This window comes from Capricornis sumatraensis, chromosome 15 (genome assembly GCF_032405125.1).
Source record: "Capricornis sumatraensis isolate serow.1 chromosome 15, serow.2, whole genome shotgun sequence".
NCBI lineage: Eukaryota > Metazoa > Chordata > Mammalia > Artiodactyla > Bovidae > Capricornis > Capricornis sumatraensis.
Genome location: NC_091083.1, coordinates 48,159,729 through 48,177,149, shown reverse-complemented (window position 1 = coordinate 48,177,149; position 17,421 = coordinate 48,159,729). Strand labels below are relative to the sequence as shown.

At 56.9% G+C, this 17,421-nt stretch overlaps 1 protein-coding gene across 4 annotated transcripts in view; it reads left to right on the top strand.

The window, feature by feature from the left end:
- Positions 1 to 17,421, top strand: part of PFKP (phosphofructokinase, platelet) — a 51,919-nt gene that overhangs the window by 32,819 nt on the left and 1,679 nt on the right. For 2 of the 4 annotated variants that reach the window (XM_068987201.1, XM_068987202.1), the window contains exons 9-20: positions 287 to 379; positions 951 to 1,076; positions 3,138 to 3,202; positions 3,637 to 3,706; positions 3,958 to 4,104; positions 4,464 to 4,534; positions 6,086 to 6,173; positions 6,680 to 6,832; positions 12,995 to 13,159; positions 14,192 to 14,253; positions 14,497 to 14,608; positions 16,120 to 16,219. In XM_068987201.1, coding sequence (XP_068843302.1) covers positions 287 to 379; positions 951 to 1,076; positions 3,138 to 3,202; positions 3,637 to 3,706; positions 3,958 to 4,104; positions 4,464 to 4,534; positions 6,086 to 6,173; positions 6,680 to 6,832; positions 12,995 to 13,159; positions 14,192 to 14,253; positions 14,497 to 14,608; positions 16,120 to 16,219 — 1,252 coding nt within the window. Of the gene's footprint in view, positions 1 to 286; positions 380 to 950; positions 1,077 to 3,137; positions 3,203 to 3,636; positions 3,707 to 3,957; positions 4,105 to 4,463; positions 4,535 to 6,085; positions 6,174 to 6,679; positions 6,833 to 11,415; positions 11,569 to 12,994; positions 13,160 to 14,191; positions 14,254 to 14,496; positions 14,609 to 16,119; positions 16,220 to 17,421 lie in introns of all 4 variants that reach the window. The other 2 variants (XM_068987200.1, XM_068987203.1) reach the window with 2 other exon arrangements.

Sequence of the window (17,421 nt, the reverse complement as noted above, 5' to 3'; positions counted from 1 at the left end):
CTTTTAAATACGAGCTATAGAAATAGTATTTTTAAAAACCTGTTTTAGTTACGTTCACTGGCAAAGTAGGAGAGACAATGGTTTTACCTGCAGTTAAAGCATTCTCTCTCTCTCTTTTTTTTTTAAAGTGATTTTGGCAAGCTGTTAACATTCTTTCAGGAAGTAAAATTTAGAAACTAGGACATTCTTGCATGTAGATGTGCATAAAGGGTATAGACCTTCTCCAGTTACCAGCCCCCTGTCCTGGACAAGATGATATGCCTGGGTATGTCTTGTTTCCCTTCAGCTCGTGGTCACGCAGCTGGGCTACGACACGCGAGTGACCATCCTTGGACACGTGCAAAGAGGCGGGACGCCGTCAGCTTTTGACAGGATTCTGGTGAGTGAGGCTGGAGCTGGCTAGGCATGTCCCAAGGCAAGGAAAGCTTCTGGGATTGCAAAGGGACCAGGTTGCTATGAAGACTGGTTGACATGGTGGAGCCATCAGTGAAGGACATCTCTGCCTACAGTGCTGGATGGCTTTTCCCTGAAGTCCTTGGGAGACCTACTCACCAATGGGGTTCCTTGGCCCCCAGCCACCCACTGGGAGACCCCACCAAACATGGGGGACAACACCCAGAAGGTGGAAAGGCAGTGTTCATGTGCAGGTTCTAGAAATGGACCCAGGGACCACAGAGACCCAGAGTGCAGTCTCCGTTTCCTGCTTTGCACGCCTCTGAGCCCCCAGCCCCAGTGGCTGGTTCTTACTGGAGTTGAGCTCTGTTTTGGAGTGGGGTTAGAAGTAAGCGGGAAGGACTGAGTGACTAACAGAGACTCGGGGCAGGAGAAGCTAGGGGGAAGCTGAGGATGCAGCTGGTCTTGTCTACACCAGGCAGGCCTCTGCCTAGGACAGCATGCTGGGCTCCAGGCAGGCGGAGGGCCAGCTCTGACCATTGTGACATTGTTTCAAGGCCAGCCGCATGGGGGTGGAGGCTGTGGTCGCCCTCCTGCAGGCCACTCCCGAGACTCCGGCCTGCGTGGTGTCGCTGAGCGGGAACCAGGCAGTGCGGCTGCCGCTGATGGAGTGTGTACAGATGGTGAGTGCGGGCACAGGCCTGGTTTACTGCACAAGTGAATGAACTTCCCCAGGAGTCCCCATCCCAGGGGGGTGGACAGCAGGATGGGGGTGTCAGCTCCCGTCTCGGTCCTGTGACACAAGCAAGCCGCCTCCACGGTGAGTCTAGCCTATCCTATGGGGGGGCATCCTCTGGGCACCTGTGCACTTCCCATGAGGCTGGAGACAGCCCTGCAGGGACCAGGGTCTTCACAGGGCAGGAGGGGACACTGTCTAGCCTCTCCAGGGTCAGCCTCTCCCGCCCTCCTGTCCCTGAGACCCTCACATATGTGATGTGACATGGGTTGGGGGGGCCTCTCTCAGGTGACACCTCGACATGCAGTACCTCCTCAGGCCCATTTCCCAGTGGACTGTCCACTAGGTGAGGCGGCCATGGAGTTGCATTAGAAATTGTTACCATTTACTTTTCAAAGTCTCTTCATGACTATGGATTTATTTCATCTTCTCAGTGGCTCTGAGGTGTGTGTATTTTATAATGTGTACAGAGAGGTGATTAAGTCAAGGGACTTGTTGAAAGAAACCTTAGAAACGTACTTTCCAAAAGCCTGTGACAGTAAATGAATCCTGTGTGTGTGCACGTGTGTGCTTCTGTGTCTGAGTGTGTACATGTATCATTCATGTGAGTCGGTGTGTGCATGTGTGTCTGAGTGTGAACATGTGCATGTGTGTGCACGTGTCATGCATGTTTATGAATGTGCACGTGTCATGTGCTTATGAGTGTGCACATGTCCTGCATGTGTGTGCACACAAGGATGTTTGTGCACGTTTGTGTCTGTGCACACGTGTCATGCATGTGTATGAGTATGCATGTGTTGTATGTGTGCACATGTGCGTGCATGTGGCATGTATGTGTGCATGCTTGTGTACATGTGTCCTGCGTGTCTGTGTACACGTGCTATGCTTTTGTGTATGAGTGTGCACGTGTCATGTGTGTGCACGTGTGCATGTGTGCGTGCATGTGGCATGTATGTGTGCATGCTTGTGTACGTGTCCTGCGTGTGTCTGTGTACACGTGCTATGCTTTTGTGTATGAGTGTACATGTGTCGTGTGTGCACGTGTGCATGTGGGAATGTGTATGCACATGTGTCTGTGTACATCATGCATATGTATGAGTGTGCACATCATGCGTGTGTATGAGTGCACGTGTTGTGTGTGTGCACGTCATGCATGTGTCTGTGTACACATCATGCCTGTGTGTGTGAGTGTGCACGTCATGTGTGCATGTATGAGTGTGTGCACGTGTTGTGCGTGTGTGTGCGTGTGTCGTGTGTGGAGTGTGAGGCTGTGGCTCAGAAGAACAGAACATGGAATGATGTGCAGTGGTTTACTGTGAGCACATTTCTTCTGTCCAGTCTCTGTCTGTTTAGAGAAAAAGGCGGCCGGTACCACTGGCTTGTCCTCCAAAGACTGTGCGTCATGGTGTCTCAGCCTGACGGTTGCAAGGCCACAGCCTGGCCCTCCCTGACCAGCTGCTGCTCGCTGGGTCTCTTCCCAAGGGCTGGGCGTGTGGTCATCATGACAGACGACAGCAGAACTAGGGGGCATTTTTCTTACCGCACAGCTGAGGAAACTGAAGTTCAGAGAGAGGGGTGACTCGCCTGGGATCCTGGGGCTGAAAGGGGGAGTCGGTGCTGGACCCCAAGTGCTGTGGCTCCAGGACAGCCTGCCCCCAGCCCCGTCCCTCTGCCCCTGCTCCCGGGGAGCCAGCTGGTTTCTGTTTGCTCTTTCCTCACCAGAGTCAAAGGGGATCGTTTAGAGCCTGGCCTGGGAGACTCACCTCCTGGCCTTGCTCTCAGGGGCAGGATCCCTGAGATCTCAGGACCCACTTACCCGGGCGGTGCCTCTAGTCGTTCTCTACAAAGCAGGCTGGGTGGTGGCCAGATGGTGTGGGCTCGCTGATCCCAGCTGCCAGCTGCAAGGTCAAACCTGAACGAACCTGGGATGGAAGGGCCCAGCTGGTCTGTGTCCCCGGGCCAGATCCGGGGACACATTGAGTCCTGACACGTTCTTTCTTCCTTACAGACCCAGGAGGTACAAAAGGCGATGGATGAGAGGAGATTTAAGGATGCCGTGCAACTCCGAGGAAGGTGACTGTTCTGAAAGCTGTTTCCCCAAAGCCTCTATTTGCCAGCGTGTGCCCAGGTCGCGCTGCTTCTCTCTCAACATGAGAAGCCAGAAATGAGACAGGAGGCACTGCTTCTGCCGGTGGATGGTCTGGGCGGCTAATTTAGAGGGAAATGTGTTTGTTTTTGTTGAGGTGGGGGGTCGTTCAGAAGCTGAGATGAGAGAGAGCATTCCAGGAAAGAAACTAGCTGCATCCTGGACGCAGCCTGCTCAGCCCCCTCACACAGCATCCATCCCAGTCTCTGGGACCGCCCAAGGCTTCTCTCTGGTCATGAAGCCCGCACTGCAGCCACCCACACCCCGTGCAGGCATCATCTGGGGCCCCTTCTCCCCGGGAAAGCCCATCTGCCCTGTCCTGCTCTCTAGCCTGTGGTCCGACTCTGGCCTTTTCTTCCAGGAGCTTCGAGAACAACCTCAACACCTACAAGCAGCTGGCCATCAAGCTGCCAGACTCTGAAATCCCAAAGGTAGGAGACCCTGCCTCCATCCTCTCCCCTGCTTCTGGCCATGCCTGCGTCCTGCCCGGCTCGGTCCCTGCTTCGTGGAGGCCACCCCGGGCCCCTCCAGTGCATCCCTCCCACCCCAGCCCAGCCAGACCTTGCGGCCTGGAGCCCCCGCGCCAGCCTCTCACTTGTGGATGTGCTCGGGGTGGAGCAGTGCCAGGGGGTTTGGGGGTGCACCTAGCCGGTGACCCCCACCCCCACCCCCTGACTTGCAGAGCAACTGCAATGTGGGCGTCGTGAACGTGGGTGCGCCCGCGGCCGGCATGAATGCGGCTGTGCGCGCCGCTGTGCGCGTGGGCATCTCTGAAGGACACAAGATGTTTGCTGTGTATGACGGCTTCGAGGGCTTCGCCAAAGGCCAGGTGGGTCCTGGGGGCGCCCACGGGGAAGGGCTTCGGTGAAAGGCAGGTTCTGGATCTCTGAGGGGGTGGCGACTGCATCTCTGGGATCCCAGAACTGGGACATTAGGTGGGAAGGGGAGCAGATGCATGCGAGGTAGTGGGGAGGTGAGCTCGGGATGCTGCGCCCCTGACTATGGGCCCTTGGGGTCCAGCTCAGGCCCCGGCTCCTCCCGCCTCTCAGGGAAAGGTGTTTCTTCATGTTAGGCAAATCCTTACAGACACGCTGCCTGTCAGAGGCGCAGACTCTGAGCTGTTTGTAAAACCTTCTCCTTCCCTTTACTTGTTCACTTCAGCTGTTTCTCTCTGTGTTTGCACCTTAGATAAAGGAAATCGGCTGGGGGGACGTTGGAGGCTGGACGGGCCAAGGTGGCTCCATCCTTGGGACAAAACGGTAATTCTCTCATCGACCTGCTCTCTGGGAGCAGGGTGCCACCCCACAGGGAGAGGAACTGTGTGGCATTCGTGTCCCGTCTGGGATCCAGGAGGGAAGGGATTGGCACCAGCTCACGTCCGGGCCACACTCTGGGGGGGCACCCAGGCCAGGTGTGGGGAGCCGGTGAGATGCGGCCTCAAAGGGACACCAAGCGGAGGGTCTGGGAGGGCTTCCCCGCTGGTTCCTTGTTTCCCTCGTCAGAACAAGCCCGTGGTGGCAGAAAGCCCTCATCCCTTGTGGGGCCATGCAGACACAGGCACGTGAGCTGCAGTGACTGCGCCCTGCAGAGGGGCTAGATGTGGCTCACCGTCCAGGGAGCCCAGCCACCAGATCCCCACCGCCCAAGGGAGGACCCAAGGGGCTCCGCACAAAACCGCAGGTTTCTGAACTGTGGCTGTTCCTGTTGCGGATACAGCGGGGCCCGGATGTGTTCCCGCCAAGGCGCTGATTTAACACAAGGCTGTTTGCTCTCTCATCTCTGGGCGCAGCCATCACTGCATGTCTCATGTTATATGGAAGGACAGTGTGGGTACCTGGGCTCAAAGGGGCGTTGGATTCCGCACGAGTGGTAGCCTATCATCCAAGGGAATCTTCCCAGCTTCGGCCTTGCCCTGAAGCTGGGCACCCTGCCACCAGCACTCCGCGGAGCTGACCTAGGTGTCCAGAGCTCTTGTGGTCCTGTCCTCCCAGTGCCCTTGGGGATGGTATTGTGATGGTGGAGCTCCACGCAGGGGACAGTACCCCCTGGCTGCCTCCTGGGCCTCTTCAGACCGACTGTGACTCCCCAACTCGTCTGTTTCATGAGCGCCACACCCCGGGGGCTGCTCTGGGGGCGGTGGGGCTGGAGGGGTGGCTGGCAGCACGTTCTCACGATGCTTAGATGCTGGGGAACCCTCTAGTCAACTCCACATGCACTCATGTGCCCTGAGCACCCAGCCCTACAACTTCTTTACACCTTCCCTGAGCGGAGTCCATCCCACGTGAATCCTTGATGCCCAGGGGATACAGCAGAAAGGTTGGGGTGGGCGCTGGGTGGGCTCTCTCGACAGCCGAGTAGCCTTTGTCTCCTCTGCTTGCAGCCATGTGTGGACAGAGGGTGAAACGGGTTAAGGTGAGCAGGTGTGTGTGAAGGTGACTTTGAGTCAGATTACTCCAGGTGAGGAGTGTGTAGTCTGTACATGACTCAAAAACTGGACATTTCCATCCAGACGATTACCACTGTGAACGTTTAATAGCTTCCGTGGTTCACCATGTCCCTAACCCAGGCGCTGGGATTTTCTGAGGTCCAGCTGTGAGGCAGCCGCCAAGTTTCTTCCCATTTTCTTTTGAAAAGACCCTCTTTTGAGACCTGACTCCTGGCTGCGCCCACTGTGGGTGGCTCCCCAGCCGTGCTGTCCCCCAGCCACGTGGCCCAGGGCGCCTCCTGCCCCTGAGTGTCATGCCACTTGGCCTCAGAGGGTGGGGTGCAGAGGGGCCCCTGCCTGAGCTCACCCCCTTGAACCTCCCCAGCATCCTCCCTGGGAAATACCTGGAGGACATCGCGGTGCAGATGCGAACCCATGGCATCAGCGCTCTCTTGATTATCGGTGGATTTGAGGTATGTCTGCTCCCCTGCTGGCCAGCACTGCGGGTTTGAGAGGGGACCCCGCGTCGGCTCCCATGAGCACCCTGCCATCTGCTCCTCATCGGGAGCACGGGCCCAGCTGCCACTGAGCACCGGCGATGCAGGACTCGGGGCCACTTGTACCCCCGACCCCATGGCTGGGCTGTCTGCTCAGTGAGTCCTCATGTCCGCTGGGTTTGTGGAGATGACCCTCTCTCGAGTTGGAAGCCCATTGGTTACTCAGAGAGGAGGGAAGTTACGGGGCCAGATTATTATCTTTTAACTACCTGTTGGATTGTCCACCTTCGTTTTTAATATTAGCCTCATGAGGACCTTGACGTTTCCTTTAAAGAAAACGTGAGAACCTCAAACAGTCAGACTCAAAGTCTGGGTCAGACGCTCGCCCGTGAGCAGCTTAGTCTTGCCCTGGGCCGACGCCCAGGTGGCAATGCATAGCCACCCACCACCCTACCGCCCCCCACTCACACACTCACCCACAGGCCTACCTGGGGCTGCTGGAGCTGTTGGCCGCCCGGCAGAAGCATGAGGAGTTCTGTGTCCCCATGGTTATGGTCCCCGCCACCGTCTCCAACAACGTGCCCGGCTCCGACTTCAGCATCGGGGCGGACACCGCCCTCAACACCATCACCGACGTGAGTGTGGGCAGCAGGGCAGGGGCTGCGGAACTAACCTGGGGCGCCGGCCCGCTTTTATGTACCGTGTGCTGGAGACAGACTGGGCTGGGGGTCTGCTGAAAAGTTTATCTTTTTTGAAAGAAAGGGACTTTCCTGGTGGCCCAGTGGCTAAGACTGCACGCTCCCAAGGCAGTGGGTGTAGGTTTGATCCCTCACTGGGGGGAATTACGGTCCTGCATGCTGACACGGCCGAAAAAGAGAGAGAAAAAAAAAAAGCCTGACGATCTACAATTTGGCCCCAAAGATTTTTCACCTCCGTTTCCCTTTGTTGCAGCCAGGGTGACATCATCTGTACTTCAGCTAGTTTTGAGTCACAGTGATGTGGATATTCAATTAAACCCACCCCTGTTGTTTTTTGGCTAAATTTTCCCCAAGCATATAACACATTATTGTGTTATTGTGATGAAACCTGGGTCCAGGGCCCTGTGCTGTGGTGTCTGAAGGTAGAAGCTGGACTGAAGATTTTGTGAGTTCATTCACTGACCTGGATCCTTTTAAACAATTGTCCTCCTCCTCCTGTTTGTGGACTGGGGACAATAAACCATATATAAAAGAATACTGATGGTACTTGAATGTTTTTTTATCCCCCTAAAGTCCATACATGGAGAAGGCAGTGGCAACCCACTCCAGTACTCTGGCCTGGAAAATCCCATGGACAGAGGAGCCTGGTAGGCTGCAGTCCATGGGGTCGCTAAGAGTCGGACGCTCAGTCTTCACTTTCACTTTTCACTTTCCTGCATTGGAGAAGGAAATGGCAACCCACTCCAGTGTTCTTGCCTGGAGAATCCCAGGGACGGGGGATCCTGGTGGGCTGCTGTCTGTGGGGTCGCATAGAGTCAGACATGACTGAAGCAACTTAGCAGCAGCAGCAGCAAAGTCCATACAAAGCATAGAAATACATTTTAATTATCAAAAATTTAAATCACACTTGGGAAATTGCTTGGGCATTTGAAGATCAGTGAGGATCAGAATGCATAACTCCTTTTTTTTTTTTTTTCAATTCAGTGCCTAGAATTTTCTGGTAAATTCTTACATTTTATTTTCCTTGGGAGACACAGGCCTCGTGGCTGTATTTCTAGCTTTTTTCCCCTTAAACTAATGGGCATCAAATCTGTCTCCAGTGCCGGTAAATAAAAGAAAAGCTTTTAAAGCAGGATGTATGTGATAAGCAGTGCTTGGTGCTGGTTCTTTGCTTTCCTGAACCTCTTCAACTTTCTGCAGTTTCTGTACTAAAAAGCCTTCCGGCGTGGCTTTGGCCGGTGTCCGCGTGCTGGACCTCCTCACCCCCATGCCCACCCCTTGTGGCCCCGGGGATGCCGTCTGTGCTTCTGCTGCCGTGGGACTAACTCAACCTCTGACCCCTCGCTGCTCAAGGTCTGAGTTGAAAGGTCGTGTGTCACTTCTGCTCCCATGTAGCTGGGTCTGAGTTGCTCTCGCTACGCTTGCAGTAGAAGCATCTGAAGTTCGTGTCCTGATTGTCGCCTAACGAGACCCTGGGGGTGGCAGGAACTCTGGGGGCGGTCGTCGGTGGGTCCTGACCAGGGTCGGTGTGTGTCCCCTGTGGCCTTTCACACACTCTCAGCAGGACAGGATGCTCCCACTTCTTAATCCCAGGCTCCTCTGCTACGAAGAATTACTTTTCCAAGTGATAGAGATTCTCTACACATGGGTTGTTGAAAATCTGAAAACCAGGACAGGTCTGGGGAAATTCCACGTGGTCCATCCTGCTTCCCTTCAAGAGGTTTTGAGATTTATTACATGGCCCTTGACATGCAGGCTTTTCTTTACTGGAGCTTCTTGGAGCCAGGGTCACCGTTGGTGATGGGCCAGGGCTGCCCCACAAATTGGGGGTGTTGCTCTGCTGCTAAGTTCGTGCCCAGTGGTCAGGCGGTGGTTGAGATGACCCTGCGCTGGACCTGCTCAGTGGGTCCTGGAGCTGGGGGATGGGAGGCCAACTGGTTCCCCAGCTTGTGTGTGTTGAGCCGCAGTGCAGTTGAGTCTCTCAGAAGGCCTGGGTTTGGTTGGCCCTCGGCTGGGCCGGGCACATTCAAGAAGGGGGCGGCAGGCAGGACCGTGCTCGGGGAGGGCCCGAGGGTCATCGTTCCCAAGCCTCCCAGGGAGGCAGGAGGCTCTCCGGCTTTCAGAGGCAGCTCAGCGTCTGTTTGTCTGTCCGGTCAGCTGTGCTCTCAGGACAGGCCTCTGTGGCCTGCGATCTGGGGTCTGGATGTCCTGATGGTGGCAGTGCCACCTCCCGGCCTCGGGGACAGCCCCGGGCACCTCTTGCCCCAGCCGCTCTCTTCCGCTCAGAGGCCAGGGTGGTCTGGAGGTGACTTTGTCCCCAGGGGAGGTCTGCGACGTTGGGGGACACTCTGGCTGTCAGAACTGGGCGGCCGGGGGTGGGGAGGTGGGGCATGGTGTCTGGTGAGTATTGGCCTGGATGCTGCTGACTGCATGATGTCAGGATGACCCCGCAGCCCAGGGTCCTCAGCCGGAATATCCCAGGGGGCTGAGGGGGTGAACCGAGGTGGCCTGGTATCGTCAGGTGGCACATCCTCTGGACACTTAACCCTTGTCCTCACGTGCCCTCCTCATCAGTCTGGATGCTGAGCTTACGGATGCGTTCCTGGAAACAGATCCCAGGGAACTTACTCCATCATGAGGTCCTGGGGTCCCAGGGAGGCGCTGGTCCTCAGGGCTCGGGTTGAGTCTGAAGCCAAAGAGGGGGCTGCGTCTCCTCCTCTGGGCCGCATGCTGGTCCCCTTCGGAACCTCAGCTGACGTGAGCTCAGTGCTGCCCAGGTGGCTGGCTCGCTCAGCATTGCCCCCAGGGCCCCAGGCTCATGTCCTGGGCAGGGTTCTCCTGGCTCTGAGTGTCTGTCTCATTTTCCAGAGATCAGAGGAAAAGCAGGGAGTGATGGAGGTCAGAGAGAGGGTGGGAAGAATGTACAGGTGTCGAACTGCCATCAGATTTCAAGGTGCCGGCGCCCTGCCCGCCCCCTATGCCAGGTGACCCCACCCAGAGCATCCTGGGGGGTGCAGACAGCCTGGGAGCCCGTCTAACCATGGGGCTTACGACCCCTCCATCCAGCAGGCATCCGGGCAGCCCCACGGTGGCCCTGAGCTGCATCGGGGCTGGGGAGGTACCCCGTGGGGATCCAGGCTGTACTGGGTAGGGTGGTGATTGATGGTGGTGGGGCACGCGGCAGGTGAGCCACCCCCTGACCTTCCTCACAGCTGCTCCCTGGACTCACCCAGCGTGGGCTCACCATCCACACGTCCTAGGGCCATAGACCCAGAACCCGGCCTGTCTGGGAGTCTGGGGATGGAAGAGGCAGGGCAGGCAGAGAGCCACGCTCTCTGGAAAGCCCGGGTTGTCCTGCCGGGAATTTCCCCGCACGAGGCGTGGGAAGTGGCTCCAAGTGGGAGGAATAAAGACGGGGCAGAACCCAGGTTCTGCGAGCGTCTGGCTATGGGGCGCTGTGGCCTTAGGGGTGGGTGGTGGACTGGGACACTAACAAGTTACTTGCACTAATGCAGAGAAGGGAGGTCTGGGCCCTGGTCGTGTGCTTGAGAGCAGCCCGCTTTTCTGACATCAGAGCCCAACTGTTTCCCGGGGATCCCGAACCCCTTAGGGCTCTCTGTGAGGGTCACATGGCCTGGGCAAAGGGGACTCCGCGGGCGTCTGCCTCCCCAGCCATCCGGCATTACCTCTCCGAGGGGTCCCAGCAGCCTGGCCCCTAAGGTCCCACCAAGTGGCTGCCCACATCTCCTCCTGATGCCAGAAAGCCCTGGCTGCTCGTCCACCACTAACCCCGTGCCGCCTTGGCCTTGCTCTGCTGCCCGCCTGCCCTGGTCTGTATCCTCTGGGCCTGCACCAGAGTCCCCCTGCTGGTCTCCCCCTGCACCCCGAGTCCCCCCCTGCTGGTCTCCCCTGCACCCCGAGCCCCCTGCTGGTCTCCCCTGCACCCCGAGTCTCCATTACTGGTCTCCCCTGCACCCCGAGTCCCCCTGCTGGTCTCCCCTGCTGGTCTCCCCTGCACCCTGAGTCCCCATTACTGGTCTCCCCTGCACCCCGAGTCCCCATTACTGGTCTCCCCTGCATCCCGAGTCTCCATTACTGGTCTCCCCCTGCACCCTGAGTTCCCCACTGCTGGTCTCCCCTGCGCCCTGAGTCCCCATCACTGGTCTCCCCTGCGCCCTGAGTCCCCATTACTGGTCTCCCCTGCACCCCAAGCCCCCCTGCTGGTCTCCCCCTGCACCCGGAGTGCTCACTACTGGTCTCCCCTTGCACCCCGAGCCCCCTGCTGGTCTCCCCGGCACCCCGAATCCCCACTGCTGGTCACCCCCTGCATCCAAAGCACCCCACTGCTGGTCTTCCCCTTGTACCCCAAGCCCCCTGCTCATCTCCCCCTTTACCCCTAAGCCGCCCACTTCTGGTCTCCCCTGCACTCTGAGCCCCCCCCAGGTCTGTCCCCTGCAGCTTCCTCCCCATTGCCCGTCATGGATGTAGGTTCCCTGCTGACCCGCCCCCGCTCTGCTCAGGCTTTCCAGAGCTTGCGGGAGCTGTCGAAGAACCGCGACAGCCACCCTGAGTTTTGCATCCCCGTTTGTATGGTGCCCGCCACCATTAGCAACAATGTCCCAGGCACAGACCTGAGCATAGGCTGTGACACGAGCCTGAACGTGATCGTGGAGGTAAGGTCCTTGCGTTTGCTCAAGGAGACGGCCCGTCAGGGGTCCCGTAGGGTCTGTCTTTCCCACTCAAGGAGAACCGGAACGGGGACCTGTTGAATCTTCCAGGGCAAAGGAGCCCTGCTTCTCATCAGCTGGGTTAGCACAGTTTCCCCCCAGCCTGTCTTGAGGAGCCCACCTGTGCTGACTCTCGGTGGCCTGTTCCCTCGGGGGCTCTGAGTGAGCCTGCTCCTGCCTACCAGGACAAAGCCCCGAGCTGCCCCCAGGCGACCAGTGGCAGTGTGGTGTTGGAGGAGACAGCACGCAGAGCAAGGGGGTGGGCAGAGGGACGCAGTGCCAGGGGTGTGAGGGTCCAGTGGAGCCCGGGTCACAGGGAGGCGGGGAGGAGACGCCCTTCCTGGGGGGCTTCACCCACAGTCCCTCCCAGCCCCATCTGAGTGGGGCTCCAGCAGGCCGCTGTCACCCAGGCTCTGAGGGACCAGTGTCTCTGAGCCCTGCCCACCTGGCATCCATCGGCACTGACCCTCACCCATCAGCACCCTGGCTCCCTGGCCTGTGCCGTGGGCATTGGGACCCGTGTCCTCCCCCACTGGGGACCCCCAGAGGTGCAGAGCCCCCTGTGCTGGAGGGTTCCCGTCTCAGCTGGGCAAAGAGCCCTGGTAAATGGCAGTTGAGCACAGGTTAGACAAGGAGGCTGTCACCGGGACCTCTGCCGTCGAGGCCAACGGGCACATCTGGGTGGGGGTGAGACTTGGGTGCTTGGGCCTCACAGGAGAGGGGCTTTTCCGGCTGGTGGTGATAGCTGCTGTTCTGGGTCAGGAGGGGAGCCCACGAGACCTGCAGCCCAGGGGGGTCTGTGCATCCCCCACCCTGAATTCCTGAGACAGAGGCCAGGCAGGCAGGTTTTAGTGCTCCAGTGCCAAGTGAAGGACCCGTGGACACCACAGTCCTGTGTGTCTCCCCACCTGGCCAGGCACCCCCAGGCCTGAGCACCGGGAGGAGGAGACAGGCGCATTGACGTGGTTTCTTTTCCTGTCTGGGCTCCTGGAGAACATGGAGCTTCCCAGTTGCTGAAGTGCACCCTGGGTTTGGATGAGATCAGTCTGTTTCGGGGGAGGGTGGTGATCCATCACAGATGCTGGAGGGGTCATCATGGGTGACAGAATGGGGCCTGTCTAGTGATCACAGTGCTTGTTCATGTTTAATCCAAAGTCTTGGAACGAAGGTTTCCCTGCTGGTGGTGGCACACTTTGGTGCACAAAGTCTTCCTCCCCCCACGTGTCCCTGGAGTGTTTCAGGAGAGAACAGACCAGGGACATGCCTGCTGACGAGCCCAGAGAGGCCACGGCCTAGGGCACAGCACACCGCCTGAGGTCAGGGCCAGCCATGGGGCAGTGTCCGCGTCTCCTGACCGTGTCCCCTCGTGCAGACGTGCGACCGCATCAAGCAGTCGGCCAGCGGGACCAAGCGGCGCGTGTTCATCATCGAGACCATGGGGGGCTTCTGTGGCTACCTGGCCAACATGGGGGGACTGGCAGCTGGCGCAGACGCTGCCTACATCTTCGAGGAGCCTTTCGACATCCGGGACCTGCAGGTGCGTGGACACGGGGCCCCAGGGGTCGCTGACCGACAGGTCCAGGGTCTCAGGAACCACCCCACCCCCCTGCCACATCAGACACCAGTGAGGCACTAGAGCTCCATGTGTAGGGACAGGGTGACCCCTGGAACAGGTTCCAGGGCACCTGCTGCTCGTACCCCGAGTTTGAAACTGTGTCTCTTACATGCTTACCTGGGAAGCAGTTAACGCCCTCCCTGGAGGCCCTACACTTGCAGGGACATGGATGTGCTAGGCGCCTGGGGCCTTGCCGGCTCATGGCCACCATGTCCAGGCCTCGGGTGCGCAGGCAGCCAGAGCTTGGGGTCCCTGTGGGTCTGAGCCAGGGGAACTGTGCAGCAGTGGAGGACAGACCCCCGCCTGGAGGAGCCCCTGGTCCCCTGTGGCCCAGGACATGGGGAGGATGACATGGGAGGGCTGCCCAGTGCCCCTGGGGAGGCTTGCCCTGGCCAGGATGCAGCCCAGGGGAGTGTCACCCCCAAAATCAGGACAGGAAACTCACAGTCTGCCTGCTCTTCTGCAGCCGGCTTCCTTTGGAACCTGTGCTCGTGTGTCCTCGCTCCCTTTTTCTCGCACACGTCCTCTCTCAAGCCATCTCCTTCCTTAGAAAATCCTCCTGCTTGAACGTGCCTGTTAGGCAGGGTCAGGAGTCTCTGTGTAAAGCCAGGTGACAGCTGTGTTCCTCCGAGACAGCAGGCGCGGGCGTTGGCCGGGGGCCTGGGGAGCTGCCTTAGGCGAGCGCACGGAGCACACAGTGAAGTGACCAGGGGCCCGCTCACCTCTCAGGCATCGCCTGCGGACACCGAGCGGCACACTGACGCCATGACCCCCTCCCCCCGCCCCAGCTGTGGTCTCCACATGCCGCTGTCCGCAGTGGGTGTCACTAGCCGACACGTCACTGTCCACTGTCCCCTCTGCCACAAGGTCAGCTGAGAGCAGCCATGCCGGCCTCCCTTGGGGCAGTGCCCGGCACACAGCAGGCGCCTAATCACAGTGTCCTGGCTTTCCTAGTCCAACGTGGAGCACCTGACGGAGAAGATGAAGACCAGCATCCAGAGGGGGCTCGTGCTCAGGTAACAGCCCATGGTCCCCGAGCGCGGCTGCTCCTCCTCTGCATGGTCTCGCTCGCTCCGTGTTCAGACCAGCAGGCATTTAAATGACTCAAGGGCCATTTTTAGAGATCCAGTTTTGCTTGGTCGTCAGTTTCCGTTCTTAAGATTCTTTCAGTGGTTTCTGTCACAGTGACGCCGTGGTGATAAAGCAGCGAAGGTGGCATGGTTGTCGGGGCGGGACGACCCTGGGCTTGTGTGTTGCAGGAACGAGAGCTGCAGCGAGAACTACACCACCGATTTCATCTACCAGCTCTACTCCGAGGAGGGCAAGGGCGTGTTCGACTGCAGGAAGAACGTGCTGGGCCACATGCAGCAGGTGGGCCGCGGGCGGGGCATGGCCTCACGCCTTATCTCACTTGGATGGCCTGTGTTAGCCGTTTTGCAAAAAGGAAATGTATTCCTAAGTCAATTCCACAGTGATTAAAATCGGCATCTGAACTATGTTATGAACTATGTTTAACTATGCTGTTAAACCAGTTATCAGCCGCCTCAGGAACACTTTCTGTTCTGACAGTTGAGCAGATAGGCTTTGTCAGAAAACGGTCCACCTCCATATACATAGTGACACCAGTTAAGTGGAAAGACGCATTCAAATTAAGTACTTGATTCAGTCAGTCAATTCAGTCACTCAGTCCTGTCTGACTCTTTGTCACCCCCATGGACTGCAGCACGCCAGGCCTCCCTGTCCATCACCACCTTCTGGAGCCTACTCAGACTCAGGTTCATCGAGTCAGTGATGCCATCCAACTATCTCATCCTCTGTTGTCCCCTTCTCCTGCCTTCAATCTTTCCCAGCATCAGGGTCTTTTCTAATGAATTGGTTCTTCACATTAGGTGGCCAAAGTATTGGAGCGTCAGCTTCAGTATCAGTCCTTCCAATGAACATTCAGGACTGATTTCCTTTAGGATGGACTGGTTCGATCTCCTTGCAGTCCAAGGGACTCTCGAGAGTCTTCTCCAACACCACAATTCAAAAGCATCAATTCTTTGGTGCTCAGCTTTCTTTAGAGTTCAACTCTCACATCCATACATGACAACTGGAAAAACCATAGCTTTGTCTACGATGGACCTTTGTTGGCAAAGTGATGTCTGTGCTTTTTAATATGCTGTCTAGTTTGGTCATAACTTTTCTTCAGTATACTTTGATTCAGTATCAGGCTTTCATACCCATTTAAACTGGAGTGTCAGACAAATGACAGTTCTTTGAGATCTGCGTGAAATCAGAGCGATTTGGACAGAATCTTGGGGTATGCACGTCAGCGCACCCCAGACAGGGCAGGCAGTTGGGGTGGAGTCGCGGGACCCGGTCCCCTGACAGCAGGCCTGCCCATCACCACCTTTCAGTCCTTGTCTCAGGAGCTTGTAGTGCAGAGTCCACAAACCCACTGACTGCCCTCAAGTTACACGATGGCATGTATGGTAGGCGTGTGTAGGTCTTTCTGAAAGCAAGCCCACAGAGTGGGCCAGCTCCTTAAGAGAACTGTGACCCTTCCCCACGGCCTCCCCAAACAAGCTGAAGAGGTCCTGATGAAGATGCTGATGTGAGGAGGATGCTCAGGGTCTGGCTGATTAAAAGCCACCTCCTCAGGAAGCAGCGACACCTGACCGGGGGGGTTTTGGCTGCAGGAGTGACAGGGTTTCTTGTGGTTTGTTTGGTCCCAGTCACGTACAAGGAGATAGACCCCCAAACTCGTATTTACAAACTATAGAGTTTCTTAGAAATAGGACGTGAATTTTGTTAGTCATTGTAACTTCCGTTCCATTTTAAAAGCTAACAGCCAGGAAGGTGCTGGTGTCTAACTCTCGTGTAACTCTGACCAACCACAGGGTGGGGCACCTTCTCCGTTTGACAGAAACTTTGGAACCAAAATTTCCGCCAGAGCCATGCAGTGGATCAGCTCGAAGCTGAGGGAGTCTGCGGGGAAAGGTACCAACTGGTGGCAGGCGGCGTGGGTTGGGAGGGCTGTGCTCTGCGCAGGCGCGTTTCTGCCCCATGTCCATCTGGCTTTGGGCTGCACGTGACTTCTGCAGCTGCCGTCTGTGACTTAGGTTATAACTAGGAATAAATGTACTTAAGGAAACAATGCTAATTACTGCAGGAGGCACTCCGCTCATGTAGGAAGAAACTGCCCGCTCTGAGGGCCCCAGACCTACTGTGACCTTCCCTGTTTCTCTGCTGTGCTGACGATGAGTTGGCTTTTACCTGACGCTTGGCACCTACCATTATTCCTATATGGCCTCTCTTTTTGGGGAGGACAGCAAGGGACGGAGAGGCACCTGGACAGCTTCCTCCCCGGCAGGTCCTCTCTCCACCTCTGAGCCCCTCCCCAGGGCAGCAGCCCTGCGATCCTTCCTTCAGGGTCTGACTTTGCAGGATTAAACCTTCAAAGGCTCTGGTTTTGTGGTTTACCTGAGGGGAGCTGGTCTCTGCTATGGCCTGGAACCCACCTGGCCCTGAGCAAGTGGTTCCAGGGTCACAGCCGCTGCCCAGGCCCAGCGAGGCCAGTTCCCCAAACCAGTTTTGCCCACCACACGCTCACTGGTGGGACCCCACCCTCCCTGGGGCTCACCTATCCGTGTCACCTCTGAGCTGTTGCTGTGATGGTGGGTATCCTGTCCCCCTGTGGCTGCCAGAGGCTGACCCTCCAGGTCAGCAGGGAGACGGCCAGGCCCCTCCTGCTGGTCCAGCACTCATTTATTGTGTTAATTCTTCCTGTTATCTGATTGATTGGGCTGTGTTATTTCCTAGAATTTAAAAGCATTTTAAGAATGTTTGATATTGTATGTTGGAGAAGGTCCATGTTTTATATTCTGTGAGTCACAGGTTGCAGATATGTATCTCCCATTTGGCAAACCCTGTCGTTTTCTGTTATCTTTTTATGAAGAACTCTTAATTTAGTAATGTAGTCGGTTTTTTTTAACTTTGTCCTTGAAGGTTTGAGCTTTTTGTTACTAAAATATTCACCTTTTCCATTTGGTTTTTAGCCCACTTGAACTGGTGTAACATTTAAGGTCTAATTTTTTTCCATGTGAATAATTACTTGGGTGCCAGCCACTGAAAAATCCATTCCCCCCAATCTGCAGTACAATTAATCTCCATCCAAGAACAGGAACCCAGAAACCTAAGGG